This window comes from Pseudoliparis swirei, chromosome 2, assembly GCF_029220125.1.
Source record: "Pseudoliparis swirei isolate HS2019 ecotype Mariana Trench chromosome 2, NWPU_hadal_v1, whole genome shotgun sequence".
In the NCBI taxonomy this organism is placed as follows: domain Eukaryota; kingdom Metazoa; phylum Chordata; class Actinopteri; order Perciformes; family Liparidae; genus Pseudoliparis; species Pseudoliparis swirei.
The window spans coordinates 22,418,254-22,437,307 of NC_079389.1; the positions used below are offsets into that span (position 1 = coordinate 22,418,254).

Below are 19,054 nucleotides of genomic sequence, written 5' to 3' on the forward strand. Positions count from 1 at the left end.
TATACACACACATATATACACACTTTTTATATCACCCAGAAAAAGACCCAATGGTGAGATTGTATATCACAAATTACTTTTATTTTGAAATTCAAAGAGCCCTTAAAAAAAAGTACATTTTTTATTATATATTTTTTTAATACAATTGCCAGGTTAGTAAAAAATCCGATCTCCACCAACTTTGAACATTTCCTTTACACTTCAAACATTATTTAACTCCGTGAAGTATAATATGTACTTCTGTATTTCTCCTAGAAGATAAAAGTCCAAACTCTCACCACCTTTAAGTTAATTAAAGTGAACAAATGGAAAAACAAACTGAAACCGTTTAGGGAAGAAAATAAACTAAACTAAATAATAACCTGGTGGCATGAATATGCAAAACCTTTAGATAATAATTTAATTATTTGTATTACAGCACTCCGTTTTTTGGGGTAGGAGTCCATTTGCATGAGCCCTCTTTAGATCCCGCCCCCACAGATGTTCAAGTGGATCCAGGTCTGGATTCAGGTCTGGATTCAGGTCTAGATTCAGGTCTGGACGTTTAGTCTCTCCAACAAGGACCAACAAGGACCAACGAAGACCAACGAAGACCAACGAAGACCAACGAAAACCAACAAAGACCAACGAGGACCAACGAAAACCAACGAGGACCAACGGAGACCAAGGAGGACCAACGAAGACTAACGAGGACTAACAAAGACCAACGAGGACCAACGAAGACCAACAAGGACCAACGAGGACCAACGAAGACCAACGGAGACCAACGAGGACCAACAAGGACCAACGAGGACCAACGAAGACCAACGAAGACCAACGAGGACCAACGAAGACCAACGAGGACCAGCGAAAACCAACGAGGACCAACGAAGACCAACGAGGACCAACAAGGACCAACGAGGACCAGCGAAAACCAACGAGGACCAACGAGGACCAACGAGGACCCGCCCACGTTAGGGGAGTGAGATTCGAGGGTTTCAGAAAAATAAATAAATAAATACAGAATTGGCACGGCGGTGTTCGGCGGTTCTCGTTCCCATCGGAAGCCGAACTCTCGTAACTTTATTGTCCGACTACATTTAACGTTTCTCCCCCTCGTCGTTTAGCGTGTATTTATTTATGTATTTATTTATTTTCACGTTCTAAACGGTGGATTCATGGATCTCCGGCACGCTTCAAGTCACTACAGGACGATTTGTTTAAATACCGCACACAAAAAAATCAAAAGTCAACGAATCTCTGAATACATTTGAACTGAAGCAATATTTTAGATTTATTTTATAGATCGTCAAAGTGCTTTGCACGTAATCGAGGTCCTAAAAAGACCAGACGGTCCTCTCTGACCCCAGAGACCCTTCTGGTCGTGACTGTATGTTAAAAACCCAAATCCTTTCTCCTGCAGCGTTTGTTCAGACGCGGTAACCATGGGAACTTTCCGTGTGACGTGAGCAAACCCAGAGGCGCCTCAGAGGGACGAGAACCGCTGGGCGAGGCCCGGCTGAGGGCTCGCACAGGCACTGCTGGACCCGCTGGACCCGGGACCCGGAGACCCGGGGGGGCTGGCCACGGAGGCCGACTCCGTGTCCGAACCCTGGGAGGAGGAGTCGTCGTCGGGGTGGTGCTGGTGGTGCTGGTGGGACACCACCACCCTGGGGAACCAGACGGGGTTACTGGATGTTAATCTGAACGTCATCCTGTCATGTTCTATTCGTTTATATATTTACAGTAAATCACAACATTTATTCTGCTTGTAACTCAATAATATACATTATAATATAACAGGTTATGGACTGAATCAGCACTTTATTATTAGTATTATGTTCAATATTCTATGAACTGCATCGATTATGGAGAAGAAACCAAAATCAGTGAAATCTGGACACCGGACTTAGTTTTATGATTTCTGTCTGTGTGTGTTTCTATATATCCATGTTTGTGTGTGTGTGTGTGTATGATTCTATGTTTCTGTGTGTGTGTGTGTCTGTATGTTTCTGTGTGTGTTTCTATGTTTGTGTTTGTGTGCGTTTCTATGTATGCGAGTGTGTTTCTATGTATGCATGTGTGTGTATTTCTATGTGTGTGTGTTTCTATGTTTCTGTGTGTGTGTGTTTCCATGTGTGTGTGTGTGTGTGTTTTTATGTCTGTATGTTTCTGTGTGTGTGTGTGTTTCCATGTATGTGTGTTTCTATGTTTTTTCGTGCGTGTGTTTCTGTGTGTGTGTTTCTATGTTTCTGTACGTGTGTGCGCGTGTGCTTGTGTGTGTGTGTGTACCTTGATCTGGAGGGACCAACAAGGTTTTGTTTCTGGGGCTCAAAACTTGAGATGTAGCTGCTCTTGGACCACTAGGGGGAGACACACACACACACAACAGATCAATATATGAAATATTTGTGAAAAGAAGTTGACAGTCATGATTCCTTCAGAGCGATAATGAGAACTCACCATGTGGAGCGGGTCGCTGGTCCCCAGGTGGACGGCCTTCTCACAGAGAGCGGTCAGCAGAGCGATACCTGCAGGAGCCAGAACACCTGGATTAATAAACAAACCCAATCAGATCCCTGTAGTTCCCCCTCTGGGCCACTAGGGGCACCTTTGGGCCTGCTGCTGCAGAACTTCCTCTCCCACTGGTCCAGCAGCACGTTGAGGTACCGCGGGCACTCGAAGAAGCGAAGGTAGCGGGACGACTCCGGCGACGGGAAGATGCGCTGGAACTGTCCGAGGCGGGTCAGCTCGTCCTCGCCCGCCGCCAGCACGCGGACGTCCTCCGGGGTCAAGACGTCCAGCACCGTCGACAGGAAGTCCTGAGGGAGGGACAGGAAGTACAAATAAAGACTTACGTCCTTAAAGACAGAAATCACCTCGGGTCAAACCCAGGACCTCACCTGGTCGGCGTAACACTGGGCGAGGTAAAAGGCCCGCTTCACCTTCTCATCAGCAGACACTTGTGGCTTGGTCCTCTCCCTGGTCCACACACACAGACTACACACACACACACAGACACACACACACACACACACACAGAGAAGTGTTGAGTCACGGTCTTGAGTTGATTTATATAGGAACTTCCTAAGTGGTGACCAGGATGAGGTCGTTCCCTCACGCGGTGCAGTACCGCCCCCTACCTGCTGGTGGAGCTGGGGATGCCCACGTCTTCTTTGAGGGGGATACGGAAGCCTGCGAGGTTCAGCAGGTCTCGGATCATCTGACCTTTAACCGCCACGTCCAGCGCCGTGTTGGAATGGAGGCTGATGGACGACGAGCACAGCATTTAAAAACGGTGGGCTCTTTTCTCTGTGTGTGTGTTGTTGTGTGTGTGTGTGTGTGTGTGTGTGTGTGTGTTTTACTGTGTTTTTTTTCTGTTTGCGTGTTTTTCCATGTGTGTGTGTGTATGTTTTTCTGTGTGTGTGTTTTTCTGTGTGTGTGTGTTTCTATGTGTGCGTTTGTCTGTGTCTGTCTCTCTGTCTGTGTGTGTGTATTTCTATGTGTGCGTTTCTATGTGTGTTTCTGTGTGCATGTTTTTCTCTGCATTTCTATGTGTGTGTTTCTGTGTGTGTGTCTGTGTGTATTTCTATGTGTGTGTCTGTGTGTGCATGTGTTTCTATGCATGTGTGTGTGTATTTCTATGTGTGTGTGTGTTTCTATGAGTGTGTGTGTGTTTCTATGTGTCTGTGCATGTGTTTCTATGCGTGTGTCTCTATATGTGTGTGCGTGTGTTTCTATGTGTTTGTGTGTGTTTCTATGTGTGTTTCTATATGTTTGTGTGCGCTTCTACGTGTGTTTCTATGTGTGTGTCTGTCTGTGTGTATTTCTATGTGTGTCTGTGTGTGCATGTGTTTCTATGCGTGTGTGTATTTCTATGTGTGTGTGTGTGTGTGTGTTTCTATGCATGTGTGTATTTCTATGTGTGTGTGTATGTGTTTCTATGTGTGTGTGTGTTTCTATGCGTGTGTGTATTTCTATGTGTGTGTGTGCATGTGTTTCTATGTGTGTGTGTGTTTCTATGCGTGTGTCTGTGCATGTGTTTCTATGCGTGTGTGTATTTCTATGTGTGTGTGTGCATGTGTTTCTATGTGTGTGTGTGTGTGTTTCTATGCGTGTGTGTATTTCTATGTGTGTGTGCATGTGTTTCTATGTGTGTGTCTGTGCATGTGTTTCTATGCGTGTGTGTGTGTGTATTTCTATGTGTGTGTGCATGTGTTTCTATGTGTGTGTGTGTATTTCTATGTGTGTGTGCATGTGTTTCTATGTGTGTGTGTTTCTATGCGTGTGTGTGTATTTCTATGTGTGTGTGCATGTGTTTCTATGTGTGTGTGTTTCTATGCGTGTGTGTGTATTTCTATGTGTGTGTGTGTGACCTTGGTGAGATGTTGACCTCCAGCAGCCAGGGCTTCAGCTTCTCGTCCAGCATGATGTCGAAGCCGAACAGCTCGTGGCAGCTGTACGGCGAGTGGAGGTGCATCTTCAGCAGGCTGTTCACGTACGGCTCGGACCTGAGGACAGGACCGGAAGAACCTTTCAGGACCGGCAAAACCCTTCAGGACAGAGCCCCAGTCCTCGTGAGACCGCGACACACAAAATAATCTAAAAACTTCACGGTTCCTCAGAACAATCATTTAACGTGTTTCAGGTTCTACTTTTAGACATAAATAAAGTATTCAATGTCAACGCAAAGGAAAAGAAACTCCATGAGTTATTAAACTAGTTTTTAAGACACACACATTATATGTGTGTGTCTGTGTGTATATATATACACACAGACACACATATAAATATCTAAATATATCTATATATCTACATCTATCTATCTATCTATCTATATATACACAATTGTGTTGCTTTTATGTCTGCTCCATTTTCATTGTTTAAAAAAAACTCAAAAAAATGCATCCATTTTGGATTGGATTTTAAAATGCCCGCCCCAAAAAAACAAATGATTAAAAAAATAAATATATATATATATACACCCAAAAGAACAATATAAATGTGGAAATAAAAGCCGACTCAGCATTAAAAATGACAAACTTACCCGATGATGGTTTTGATCACAATGTCTTTGATCTTCTCCCAGATCGGAGCGGTGCTGACTCCCTTTGAACCGAGGAACTGCCACAGAGACTTCAATGTCCTACACACACACACACACACACACATGGACACGCACACACACACGCACACACACACACACGGTTGGCGTTCTGGAACACGTGCACACGCAGCTGGTGTCAGAGCCACCGACCATTTGTGTCCCTGGCAGGCCTTGTCGTCGCTGTTGCTCTGGTACTCGGAGTTCTTCTTGTTGACGCTGTAGTTGGTCAGGTGCATGAACTTGTTGCCCAGCGTCTTCGTGGAAGACGAATACCTGAAGACGGGGTTCACACACACACACGGTGACCAATGGGCTTCGACGACTTTTGAACAAATTTACATGACCAAACATTTGTTTACACCTTAAATGATACAATGAGACAATAGTTTGATTAAAAATAATACATATTTATATAAATGTTTCTTTTAAATCAAACTGCGTCAATTAAAATATGAATTTAACACATTTCCATAAATATTTATATAAATATTTATTCTTTAAAATCAAACTGCATAAATGAAAATATGAATATAACAAAATTTCCACAACTTTTCCAAATATTTTGGGCTTATATTTTTTTTCAAGGACTTTTCCAGGATTGGAAATAACCAGTTAAAAAAATTCAAATGACAAAATGTGGAGTTCAATCCAATCGAGCGCTGATGTCTTTATTCAAAGTCTCGCCGATCCGACGAATGGATTTCTAGGTCCCGTTACTTTTTTAACTTGGGGGTCGTCGAAATTCTATTCTTACGTCAACTACTCTAAAGAAGAAGAAGAAAAAGAAGAAGAAGAAGAAGAAGAAGAAGAAGAAACTGACTTGCAGCTGGCGAAGCGAACCAGTCCGTCGGAGAAGATGTAGACCCTGAGCGGGTCGTAGCAGGTGACGTAGACGTAGATGCGCAGGTCGAACTTGTTGCCGCCGATGAGGTAGGGCTTGTGGAGGTACCTGAGGACAGAGGAGACACGGTTCACCCTCCCCGCCCAGCGGCCTCACGCCCTCGCCGCTCGAGTCCCGTGAACTCACTTCTGGACCAGCAGCGGCCGCTTGCGGGGCAGCTGGCCCCATTTGTGGATGACCTGGATGCCGATTCCTCTGGCGGACGCCGGCTGAAAAACAACAACAAAACCTCCGTGAACTCGTTTTGAACCCGAATTATTTACTAAAACAACAACAAATAAAGCCAATCGTCAATAAATATTTGTGGTTTTTCGCATCATTCGCGCTTTTGAGGGGGCGGGGCTTATATCTGTGACTCGTCTTCGTGGAAACCGTTATCATTTCCTTCATCCACTACGAAGAACTAACCACAATTTCTGCTTTATACTTGTTGAGGACATCCCACAGACTTCTGAACATCGTGTTTATAACATTAATATAATATATATATATATACACACACACACACACATTATATATATATACAGGCATACATATACACACACACACACACACATATATATATATACACACACACATATATACATATATATATATATACTCATAACTCGGCAGGGGGCGAATCTTTTCGTTTTAAATATTTCAACTTGAGGCGAAAGAGGCGAATTTTTGGCGCAATTGGCGTCTGTACGTTGACTTCTGGGATCTAATCACGTGAAACATTCACGCAGCATGACAATTATTCCTAAAAAAAGACCGACTGACATCTCGATGAATCCGACTTCCCGTCGAGGACGTAAACCAAATCCGCGTTTTTTCCCAGAACCCACCGGCTTGACGATCCACTTCTGCCGGGCGCCGCCGTCCTCCCAGGCCTTGCGCAGCAGCTTGACGTCCTGCGGGAGGACGAAGGTGCGCGGGAAGAAGCCGAACTCCCGCTTGCCGAAGGACAACTGCATCTTGGACAGGTTCCTCCACAGGCGGTCCTTCCTGCCGATCTGAAAGGTTCCCGGGAAGTGGTTCAGCTGGGCGGCGGCGGACGGGAGGGGAAGGAACAAAAAACATGGAGAATACGTCAAGGAATCTATCAAAATAAGAAAGAAATCAAAGTGTCGATTGAATCAAGCGGCGTCTCTGACCTTCTGGTGCTCGCCGAGGGCCTTGAAGCACGGGGACTTCATGTGGGGGCCCCAGCAGCCCAGCCAGTCGTGGCTCTCTACACAAACAGTCGTTAAGTCAGCGGCGGAAAGAAGTCGAAGGAGGAAAGAAATAAACGGACGCCTCTAAAATATAAACATAAACTTTTTACCCCTCCTGTTACCTTTAAATGTACTAACATCTTTTACCCTTTTTGACTCAAGAAATTAAAACCTCCAGAAAATGATTCGAATTAATATTGTTTCCCAAGTTTAAGTGTGAGGTACTTTATGTTTGTTTGTTGACGACATAAAAAGCCCTTTAAATAAAAAAAAGTTGATGTTTACCTTCGCATTGTAAATGCGGAAGGTTATGTTTTGATCGCTGTGTATTTATTTATTTATTTGTATGCGTGTTACTCGCATAACTCAAAAAGTATAAAACCGAATCGCATGAAATTTGGTGGGATGATTGGTTATTATCTGGGGACCATTTGATTAGATTTTGGGATCAATCGGGTCAAAGGTCAAGGTCATGAAAAGGTCAAAATCTTCTTTTTACCATAGCGGTCAATTTTTATCCAATTGGCATGAAACTAATGCCAAAATGTTCATAATTCAATGCCCAATCGTGTGATATGCGAAGGTATGCCCTCTACCGAGTGCCCATTCTAGTTCTTATATGTTTTACAGTGAAAAACAGCCTGGGGTCAAATTGACCCAAAGGAATACCGATGCGTACACGTTGTGTTCAGGACATTGAAAACATGTCAGCATGTGAATGTTATGCTTTCACAGTTGTCCCCAATAGATTAGGGAAAGTCCTGAAATATGAAGCCAAAAAAATAACGTTAATCATTTTTTTAGAGATGTCAAACATTGAATGAGGTCAAATTGACCCCAAAGGTCATAGTTTTAAACTCCACGTTGAGCAGGATTCTCTCGTCCTGCGTTTAACGGCCGTAGAGAATCACTTTCTGGGTGCCGACTCACTCTTGGTGACTTTGAAGTGCGACCTGCCGATGGTGTGCTTGACGATATTCGGGGTGACGGTGCAGATCTTCCACCTGAGGAGTCTCCTCTGGTCGGCCGGCAGCAGCTCCACTGGCAACACACGGGGTTTAATTCAGCGCGACGCAAAACACCGACGAGGTTTCAGAGCATCGGCTGAGAATCAGAAGCGTATGAATAAAATGGAGCACATTTTTTATATAATTGAATTTTTTTTCGTCCAACTCAAAACAGGGAATCTGCATTAAGAAAATAAAGTAAAATGGAAAATTGTAGATCAAGTGAAATCCCTTTTACTGAACTTTCACAACTTTATTCTACAACAGATAAAAACCTGCAGCTACGCGTTCCCAGGCTGGAGCCTCGCATTTAATCGCTCGCTCTGAAGTCTCGTTCTGAAGTCTCGTTCTGAAGTCTCGTTCCGAAGTCTCGTTCTAAAATCTCGCTTGGAGAAGTTTCGCACCTAAGTCTCATTCTAAAGTCTAGCTGTGAAGTCTCGCTCTGAAGTCTCGTTCTGAAGTCTCGCTCTGAAGTCTCGCTCTGAAGTCTCGTTCTGAAGTCTCGCTCTGAAGTCTCGCTCTGAAATCCCGCTCTGAATTCTCATTCTAAAGTCTAGCTGTGAAGTCTCGCTGTGAAGTCTCGTTCTGAACTCTCGCTCTGAAGTCTCGCTCTGAAGTCTCATTCTAAAGTCTAGCTGTGAAGTCTCGCTCTGAAGTCTCGCTCTGAAATCTCGCTCTGAATTCTCATTCTAAAGTCTAGCTGTGAAGTCTCGCTGTGAAGTCTCGTTCTGAAGTCTCGCTCTGAACTCTCGCTCTGAAGTCTCATTCTAAAGTCTAGCTGTGAAGTCTCGCTCTGAAGTCTCGCTCTGAAGTCTCGCTCTGAACTCTCGCTCTGAAGTCTCATTCTAAAGTCTAGCTGTGAAGTCTCGCTCTGAAGTCTCATTCTAAAGTCTAGCTGTGAAGTCTCGCTGTGAAGTCTCGCTCTGAAGTCTCGTTCTGAAGTCTCGCTCTGAAGTCTCGCTCTGAAGTCTCGTTCTAAAGTCTCGCTCTGAAGTCTCGCTCTGAAATCTCGCTCTGAATTCTCATTCTAAAGTCTAGCTGTGAAGTCTCGCTGTGAAGTCTCGTTCTGAAGTCTCGCTCTGAAGTCTCGCTCTGAAGTCTCGCTCTGAAGTCTCATTCTAAAGTCTAGCTGTGAAGTCTCGCTCTGAAGTCTCGCTCTGAAATCTCGCTCTGAATTCTCATTCTAAAGTCTAGCTGTGAAGTCTCGCTGTGAAGTCTCGTTCTGAAGTCTCGCTCTGAACTCTCGCTCTGAAGTCTCGCTCTGAAGTCTCATTCTAAAGTCTAGCTGTGAAGTCTCGCTCTGAAGTCTAGCTGTGAAGTCTCGCTCTGAAGTCTCGCTCTGAAGTCTCATTCTAAAGTCTAGCTGTGAAGTCTCGCTCTGAAGTCTCGCTCTGAACTCTCGCTCTGAAGTCTCATTCTAAAGTCTAGCTGTGAAGTCTCGCTCTGAAGTCTCATTCTAAAGTCTAGCTGTGAAGTCTCGCTGTGAAGTCTCGCTCTGAAGTCTCGTTCTGAAGTCTCGCTCTGAAGTCTCGCTCTGAAGTCTCGTTCTAAAGTCTCGCTCTGAAGTCTCGCTCTGAAATCTCGCTCTGAATTCTCATTCTAAAGTCTAGCTGTGAAGTCTCGCTGTGAAGTCTCGTTCTGAAGTCTCGCTCTGAACTCTCGCTCTGAAGTCTCGCTCTGAAGTCTCGCTCTGAAGTCTCATTCTAAAGTCTAGCTGTGAAGTCTCGCTCTGAAGTCTCGCTCTGAAATCTCGCTCTGAATTCTCATTCTAAAGTCTAGCTGTGAAGTCTCGCTGTGAAGTCTCGTTCTGAAGTCTCGCTCTGAACTCTCGCTCTGAAGTCTCGCTCTGAAGTCTCATTCTAAAGTCTAGCTGTGAAGTCTCGCTCTGAAGTCTAGCTGTGAAGTCTCGCTCTGAAGTCTCGCTCTGAAGTCTCATTCTAAAGTCTAGCTGTGAAGTCTCGCTCTGAAGTCTCGCTCTGAAGTCTCGTTCTGAAGTCTCGCTCTGAAGTCTCGCTCTGAAGTCTCATTCTAAAGTCTAGCTGTGAAGTCTCGCTCTGAAGTCTAGCTGTGAAGTCTCGCTCTGAAGTCTCGCTCTGAAGTCTCATTCTAAAGTCTAGCTGTGAAGTCTCGCTGTGAAGTCTCGCTCTGAAGTCTCGTTCTGAAGTCTCGCTCTGAAGTCTCGTTCTGAAGTCTCGCTCTGAAGTCTCGCTCTGAAGTCTCGCTCTGAATTCTCATTCTAAAGTCCAGCTGTGAAGTCTCGCTGTGAAGTCTCGTTCTGAAGTCTCGCTCTGAACTCTCGCTCTGAAGTCTCGCTCTGAAGTCTCATTCTAAAGTCTAGCTGTGAAGTCTCGCTCTGAAGTCTCGCTCTGAAATCTCGCTCTGAATTCTCATTCTAAAGTCTAGCTGTGAAGTCTCGCTGTGAAGTCTCGTTCTGAAGTCTCGCTCTGAAGTCTCATTCTAAAGTCTAGCTGTGAAGTCTCGCTCTGAAGTCTCGCTCTGAACTCTCGCTCTGAAGTCTCATTCTAAAGTCTAGCTGTGAAGTCTCGCTCTGAAGTCTCGCTCTGAAGTCTCATTCTACAGTCTAGCTGTGAAGTCTCGCTCTGAAGTCTCGCTCTGAAGTCTCATTCTAAAGTCTAGCTGTGAAGTCTCGCTCTGAAGTCTCGCTCTGAAGTCTCATTCTGAAGTCTCGCTCTGAAGTCCCCCCCCCCCCCCATTTAATTTTGTAATGGTTCAAACACGCCCTCTCTGTTTCCCCTCCCCCGACCTTTCTCCTGGGCGGTGCTGAAGTAGAGCGTCGGCGCGATGGCGGCGAACAGGCTGGGAACCAACGCCGGCCGCTCCTCTCGGTCGTCTTCGGCCCCCAACGACATCGACTCCTCCGCGCTGAGGAGGAAGAGGAGGAACGTGCGTTACCGAGGACGACAAAATACACGCGACCGTCCTCCGCGTCTCAAAAAAAAAAAGGGGAATCGTGAACTCAAATTCAGGATAAAATGGAAAATCCAATGAAACCAAAGCAGCGCGTGGTCACTGGAACCCTTTGAAGTATTTCTTTATCTCTCCGAGCTCAATGAAGAGCTACTTTTCAAATAAGAAAAGCAGCTCGAGTTTCGTTCACCGGAAGTTGGGAGCTCGAGTCGAGCGCCGACCCCGAGGTCACGAGAGCTTTTGACCCCGAGGGGTTTCCAGTAATGCCCAAAATGAAATCTCCCCACAAACCGAAATACATCCTTTGGCCAGCGGAGACAAAGACGTCGTGAGTAAACGGCGAGGAGACGGACGAGAAGCGTCTCCACTCAGAAAGAGTCGTGAGTGTTAAAGAATAAAGATAATTTACCAATAAAATAAAACTCACGTGAGCGTCATGGAGGGAGAAGGAAAAGGTGGAAGCACCTCAGGAGGGACAGATGTTCAGCAGCTGCAGCGCCGCCGGCCGCACATTGACACGCGACACGGAGGAGCGGCTTTCAGGGGGGGTGTGTGTGTGTGTGTGTGTGTGTGTGTGTCAGGGGTTCTGTTGTCGACGCACAAAGCGACGGAGCTTTCCACCGGGCTCTGCTGCTTTCGGCCTCCGCTAACAAAATACCACGTGAGAGAGAGATGGAGAGAGAGTGAGAGAGAGTGAAAGAAAATTAAGACAGAATGAAGAAAGAGAGAGAGAATGAAAGTGAGAGAATGAGAGAGAAAGAAAGAATGAAAGAGAGAGAATGGGAGAAAATAAAGAGAGAGAGAGAATGAAAGTGAGACAATGAAAGAGAGAGAAAGAAAGAATGAAAGAGAGAGCGAGAGAGAGAGCGAGAGAGAGAGAGACTACAGGATCTGATTTATTCGCTCCATGTCAGCAGATCAATTAATGAAACGGTTTTGGATTTCGGCGGTCGAAGAAGACGAGTCGGACATTTTAAAGATCTCAAGTTGAGAAAAATAAATGTTTGAACCCAGAATAATTGAGCTGTTAGATCAAGTCTTTTTTAAGGAGTATAAAGACAGAAATGTAACTTATTTGACCTGCCGACCGGTTGTCGGTGCAGCCACAGTGAGGGGGGGGGGGGGGGGAATACGGGCTGCCCCTTAAAACTAAGGAAGAATAAAGATATAAAAGAAATAATCTGGATACATAATCGAGATCAAAATAATGGGGCAGTGTGTGTGTGTGTGTGTGTGTGTCAAGTCCAACTCCTGTTCACCGTTTCCAAAGGACGTGAAGACTACTCAAATTACTGACTTAATCTTTCTTTTATTTTTCTTTTGTTCGGTGATTGCTCTGCCAGTGAATTGGGTTGTAACCTTTGCCGTCTTTGGGTTGAACCGTGGAGTGACCTGAAGCGTCCTCTCGGCTGCTTGTCTTTGCAAAATGCATCAGAGCATCCCCACAGGTGCTCCTAATAAGCAACACTGATTGCTGCTGCTGCTGCACTCTGGGAACTGTAGTCTCACAGCTAGGCCCTCAGGTTCAGGTCAACAGTGTGTGTGTGTGTGTGTGTGTGTGTGTGTGTGTGTGTGTGTGTGTGTGTGTGTGTCTTACCCAGAAAGGGGAGTGATGGAGGCGGTGGACGAGGAGCCGTTGATGGACCAACAGTCTGAATCATCTGGAGACAACAGAAGTGTATAATCACAGTGTGTGTGTGTGTGTGTATGTGTATGTGTATGTGTGTGTGTGTGTGTGTGTGTGTGTCTTACCGTCATCACTACAAGCATTCTCCAGCTCCTCCTCCACTCCTCCGTCCAGCTGCAGGGTGCCATCTTGGCTGGAAGGAGAACATTAAATAACACGATAATGATACGTGTGTGTGTGTGTTTCTGTGTGTATGTGTTTCTATGTGTGTGTTTCTGTGTGTGTTTCTATGTGTGTGTGTGTGTGTGTGTAGCAGTTAGCTGTTGCTCACCCAGACAGCCGAGTCTCTCCCACCAGACAGTTCTCTGTCGGCGATGGTGAGGAAGAGGATGGAGACGAAGAGCCAGCGAGGTTGATGGTGGAGATCCGAGAGGTCACAGAGGTCACAGAGGTCACCGCTACAAGAGGGAACAGAACCTCGTCCACACGCCGTGTGATGACACAATTTCGGGTTTCACACTGAAGGCTCGTCAGGTGTCAGGTGATCACGGTCTTTCTGCCCGTCGAAATAAATAATAAATTCGCAAATTCTTTTTTATTTAATTACTTTATTTTTTAAAGAAAATAAATAAGAAAAATACGTAAAATATTTTCAACCAAATGATGAAAATAAATATCCTATAAATAGCATCATGGGAGTGGTAGTAAACAAAATAAATAACTTTTCAAGGTCCTTTAAAATAAATTACGCTCTGCAAAAAAGAATAATAACCGTGTCCCGGGGTTTACCGCAGAACGGACCAATAGTTCTGATCACCTGTGACGGCGCCCGGCGGCGGCGTGGCACTGACGTTGGCACTGGGCGCGGTTGGCGTGAGGACATTTGAAAACGGACTGGCATCCGGAAGACTCTCCGGGCCCCGCTCCTCCAGGTCCGGGGCCACCAGAGGGCCCCGTCTTGCCACCGCCGGGTCCTTCGAAGCGGTCGTCGTTGCGCAACCTCCGTGTTCCCGGATGCATTTCGGCGCTTTGGCCGAACGGCTCCTCCTCGTCGCCGTGGCGGCTCTTCTCCTCGCCTCGCCTTTCACGCCATCCTTTCTCGACGTCGCCCCCTGGTGTTCGCAGACGGTAAGGCACGGAGGCGGAGGCACCGACGGCGAGGAGGAGGAGGAACAGGCGGCGGCTTCGGGCTGAGAAGACGAGGAGAAGGTCACGCGGGGAAGGAAGTCGACCGAGCGGAGAGGATTCTGAGGCCGAGATTCCGTTGAACCGGCACGTGTTCTAAATGAAAAATAAACTCGTCTCTGGTGGGAAAAACTACGTTACGGTGACGCTACTCACCTCAAAACCTAGCCGGATCTTTCTTTGCTGCGACTTCTCGGTACAAAACATCGAGCGCCGAATGAAACCTTAATTTCCCCGCTGTAGTAATTGTGATAACAAAATATCCAGCCGATTATAATTGGGATGGGTATCGTTTTTTCGGATAACGGTGCTAAACCGGTACTTTCATAACGATAGCGGTGTCTACAAAATATTTTTAAAAGCACAAAACCATGATTGACAAAGACGACATTAAAAACCTCTTCGGCCATCGTCCCTGTAAAAGCCGTTCTGGTGGAGACAAACAACGGATATCAGACTGTCACGCTCGGAGCTCGTAGCTCGGAGCTAGCGCGAGCTTCGAGCTACGAGCTAGGAGCTAGCTCAAACACGGTTATCGTGGCTAATTTATTATTTGTTGGTCTACTTTCATGAATGCAAGTTAAAGAGATGAAAATCCAACTTTTACTCTTTTTTTCTTTGCCGATGCTGAAAAGCCACGAGGCGGAAAGAATGAAGTTCTCCATCTTTTTTCCCCTCCCTGCTCACCATCGACTTGTTGGCCTGCTTCCCTTCGAGGATCCGGTCCCGGTGACCACCGGAAGGAGAAGAAGGGAGCGGCGCTCCCCCCGCTGTGGCCGGACGTCGGCCCGTCGCCACGCCCTGGAGCGGCGTGCGGCGCCGCTGGACGTTAAACCCGACCAGACGTTCCTTCTTCGGGGTGGAAGAAGAAGAAGAAGAGAGAGGGGGGCGGGGCTCTGCGAGCGGCTCCTGGTTTTGCGTCCCGGTGAGCGGGCGCGGCGTGGGCTTTGGAGACCCGTCTGGCACTGTGGTGGGTCGGCTGTGGCCGTTGGTTTCGGCGCCGGCCCGGTTCTCCCGGACGGAGAACACAGACGGCGGCGGCGCCGTCGTCATCCGCCTCGGGGGGGCGGCGTTGGAGGAGACGGGTTCGGCTCGATCCTTTCTCCCGAAAGGCACTTTGGCGGCGGCGGCGGGACCATCGGCGTCGGGGCGACCGCGCCGCTCGGCCCCGTCCCAGGGGGACTGGTTGGTCGGCATGGCAACGCTCCGACGGAGGCAGTGAAGGAGGAACAGCACCAAGAGCCTGGAGGTGGAGGAAGGTTCTCTTCCCTAAAAGAACCCCCCCCCACGCACGGTTCCTCCCGGTTCCTCACCTCGGGCTCTTCTTCTGACTTTTGTAAAAAAATATATAAAAAAACGTTAGCTCCAGTGGAATAAAGTTGAGTATTTGCCGTCGGCCGCAAGAGATCGATCGGCAGTTCTCGATGCGTCCCGGTCGACGGTCAACATAACTGCCGCGTCGGCACCGAGCCGTCGCACGAGGCTCGGACCGGCAGGCGCTGGGAGTTAAAAAAAAAATGTTTTTAAATCGAGCCAGAAACGGATTCCGATCTTCCTCTTCCTCTTCCGGACTTCAGGACGAGACTCGGCCGGCTCCGAGGCGTCGGGTCGGGGGGGAGATCGGGGTCCTCGTACCTCCCTCGGTGGATCCACGGGGGGCGAGGAAACGGAAACTTTCACCGCTGAGGAACGGAGCAAGAAGAGAAGCGGAGTCACAACGAGAGAATCGAGTCCAACGGAAAAGACGAGAAAAGAGGGGCGAAAACAATGAGGACCAGATGTTTTTGCTCGTAATAAGTATGAATATAAATATATTTAGACCTTTTAATGTATAAAGACTTCGTGAAAACTAATTTTGAGCGATATCGCACTCGTATTAGGAAGCACACAATAAGCCTGATTTGTTCAAATTAAGCATTTTCTTCACTTAAGATAGAAATCAAAAAAAATAAGTGCCTACGTCTCACTGAAATGTTAGATGTTGAATGATCAACTTTTAATTTAAGAGTTATAAGACATTTTGACTTGTAATTTGACAAAACATACTAAGAATTTGGGGTTCTACAGGTTGAAATTCTGATATCCCTACAAAAAATATTAATTTGACAAACCACTGATTAAGCCAGTGCAAAAAAATATAAAAATCTTACTAATTACGTATAAATACTTCGTACATTTAATTTTATCAATAGCTACCAGGTTAATCTACACAGAAAAAGGTTGGTGGTGTAATGCTATCAATGTAGTGGCATTTGTTTTAACTTTGCGACACTACCTCATACTTTACGGCATTGAGTGACATGAGAAGACGCTCCATGCTCCCAAGTTTCACGTGGCTGTGCGCGCGCATCCGCGACACGCCGCATCACGCTTAGTTAACTTAAAAAGTTAACTGAAAAGTCTGCTGGAACTAATTAACCAGAAATAATAACGTCAGTCCATGCCAGACGTACTTTGACATCAACCCCTTGCATTAAAAACGGAACACTCGTCTTTAGAAGATAAAACTACGGGCTCGTTAGCTTCACGTCAGTTTACGTCCATTTCTGTTTACCACCGCGCCGTCGTCCAGGCAGCGTTAGCTTAGCAACGACCAACTGCCATTGGTCTTTTTTTAAAGACTTGCCACACTAATTGGAACAACAAAATCCAGACGTGTTATCGGTTTATGAAATTATATTCATACGTACTTCGGCACGTGTGACGTGACTGACATGTTGTCCCGCGGCTCGGTCGCTGTTTAGAGGTTCTGGCGTTGAAGTTAACGCTAGCTAGCTAAACAAAAAAATCCGAGTGGAGTGAAACGTTACGACCAAAGATCGTCTTATTTGAGATGAGAGCAACTCTCCGCCTCACTTCCTGGTTCGTTTCTGGCTCGGAGCTCCCGCCGTTGGTTGACAGCAACAAAATAAAATGTTTTTAATATATGTTTTTTTTCTAAAATAGCTACGCAATAACACCGGGAACAAATATCAGAATAATTATATTAAATACAAATATTAATACAAAGACGAAAGTAATACCTAATTATATCTTTGTTTTAAATTAAATACAAAATTGTTGGTACTCTTGTTGTGCTTTCACCTCACGTGATAATTGATATTCTTTATATGGAAAGTTTCACTTTGTTGTAATCAAAATAAAGAAACCATAGTTGTCATTTTATTATATATATACACTACTGTTCAAAAGTTTGGGATCACCCAGACAATTTCGTGTTTTCCATGAAAACTCACACTTTTATTTATCAAATGAGTTGCAAAATGTATAGAAAATATAGTTAAGACATTGACAAGGTTAGAAATAATGATTTGTATTTGAAGTATTAATTTTTTTCTTCAAACTTTGCTTTCGTCAAAGAATGCTCCTTTTGCAGCAATGACAGCATTGCAGAACTTTGGCATTCTAGCTGTTAATCTGTTGAGGTAATCTGTTGAAATGTCACCCCACGCTTCCTGAAGCACCTCCACAAGTTGGATTGGCTTGATGGGCACTTCTTGAGGACCATACGGTCAAGCTGCTCCCACAACAGCTCAATGGGGTTGAGATCTGGTGACTGTGCTGGCCACTCCATTACAGACAGCAGCTGCCTGCTTCTTCCCTCAATAGTTCTTGCACAATGTGGAGGTGTGCTTTGGGTCATTGTCCTGTTGGAGGAGGAAATTGGCTCCAATCAAGCGCTGCCCACAGGGTATGGCATGGCGTTGCAAAATGGAGTGATAGCCTTCCTTATTTCAAATCCCTTTTTCCTGGTACAAATCTCCCACTTTACCAGCACCAAAGCAGCCCAGACCATCACATGACCTCCACCATGCTTGACAGATGGTGTCAGGCACTCTTCCAGCATCTTTTCACCTGTTCTGCGTCTCACAAATGTTCTTCTGTGTGATCCAAACACCTCAAACTTGGATTCATCTGTCCAGAACACCTTTTTCCAATCTTCCTCTGTCCAATGCCTGTGTTCTTTTGCCCATACCAATCTTTTCTTTTTATTGGCCAGTCTCAGATATGGCTTTTTCTTTGCCACTCTTCCTAGAAGGCCAGCATCCCGGAGTCGCCTCTTCACTGTCGACGTTGACACTGGCGTTTTGCAGGTACCATTTAAAGAAGCTGCCAGTTGAGGACCTGTGAGGTGTCTATTTCTCAAACTAGAGACTCTAATGTACTTGTCTTCTTGCTGAGTTGTGCACCGGGGCCTCCCACTTCTCTTTCTGCTCTGGTTAGAGCCCGTTTGTGCTGTTCTCTGAAGGGAGTAGTACACACCGCTGTAGGAAATTTTCAGTTCCTTTGCAATTTCTCACATGGAATAGCCTTCATTGCTAAGAACAAGAATAGTCTGGCGAGTTTCACATGAAAGTTCTTTTTTTCTGGCCATTTTGAGAGTCTTATCGAACCCACAAATGTGATGCTCCAGATAATCAACTAGCTCAAAGGAAGGCCAGTTTTATAGCTTCTCTCATCAGCAAAACAGTTTTCAGCTGTGCTAACATAATTGCACAAGGGTTTTCAAGGGTTTTCTAATCATCCATTAGTCTTCTAAGGCGATTAGCAAACACAATGTACCATTAGAACACTGGAGTGATAGTTGATGGAAATGGGCCTCTATACACCTCTGGAGATATTTCATTAGAAACTAGACGTTTCCACCTAGAATAGTCATTTACCACATTAACAATGTATAGAGTGTATTTCTGATTGATTTAATGTTATCTTCATTGAAAAAAACAATGCTTTTCTTTGAAAAATAAGGACATTTCTCAGTGATCCCAAACTTTTGAACGGTAGTGTATATATTATTTTTAGTGCTGTGAAAAATAACGCGTTAACTCAGTTAATTCAATTACAGGTTTAACTAGTTATTTTTTTTAACGCATTTAACGCATGCGCAGAATGAGCTTCCAATCCGTCTGTTGTTGGTCGTCGGGACGAAAAAAAAGTCACTTGCAAAATGAGCTTCCAATACATCACTTCAATCTGAACTCTGTCCGCTCTCATGCAGACGGTCTGTTCATCGGTAATGATCCTTCCGCAGGTTCACCTCCGGAAACCTGGTTACGACTTTTACTTCCTGTAGATCAGGGTCTCAACACGTCGATCGCGACCTGCCAGTCGATCGCGGCG

General features: G+C 45.7%; 1 protein-coding gene across 1 annotated transcript; it reads right to left on the reverse strand.

The window, feature by feature from the left end:
- Positions 1 to 54: 54 nt before the first annotated feature.
- Positions 55 to 16,731, reverse strand: ttll4 (tubulin tyrosine ligase-like family, member 4). The gene is made up of 21 exons (XM_056426519.1): positions 16,624 to 16,731; positions 14,621 to 15,615; positions 13,566 to 13,938; positions 13,080 to 13,206; positions 12,874 to 12,941; positions 12,719 to 12,782; positions 10,958 to 11,076; positions 8,117 to 8,227; positions 7,127 to 7,203; positions 6,818 to 7,012; positions 6,114 to 6,196; positions 5,907 to 6,035; positions 5,237 to 5,359; positions 5,027 to 5,125; positions 4,356 to 4,490; positions 3,123 to 3,245; positions 2,883 to 2,979; positions 2,591 to 2,801; positions 2,443 to 2,510; positions 2,272 to 2,342; positions 55 to 1,649 (listed from the first exon to the last, which is right to left on the reverse strand). Exons 2-21 carry the CDS (start codon positions 15,128 to 15,130, stop codon positions 1,466 to 1,468), a joined length of 2,967 nt encoding a protein of 988 aa, XP_056282494.1. The 5' UTR covers positions 15,131 to 15,615; positions 16,624 to 16,731; the 3' UTR covers positions 55 to 1,465.
- Between the last annotated feature and the right edge of the window lie 2,323 nt (positions 16,732 to 19,054).

Excerpts from the sequence above, each read along its gene's own strand:
- ttll4 (XM_056426519.1), bottom strand. The coding sequence starts at position 15,130 with ATGCCGACCAACCAGTCCCCCTGGGACGGGGCCGAGCGGCGCGGTCGC. Across the intron at positions 13,939-14,620 it reads AGCAGGCCAACAAGTCGATG|CCCGAAGCCGCCGCCTGTTC; the intron begins GTGAGCAGGGAG and ends TCGTCTTCTCAG. Across the intron at positions 2,802-2,882 it reads CCCAGTGTTACGCCGACCAG|GACTTCCTGTCGACGGTGCT; the intron begins GTGAGGTCCTGG and ends TCCCTCCCTCAG.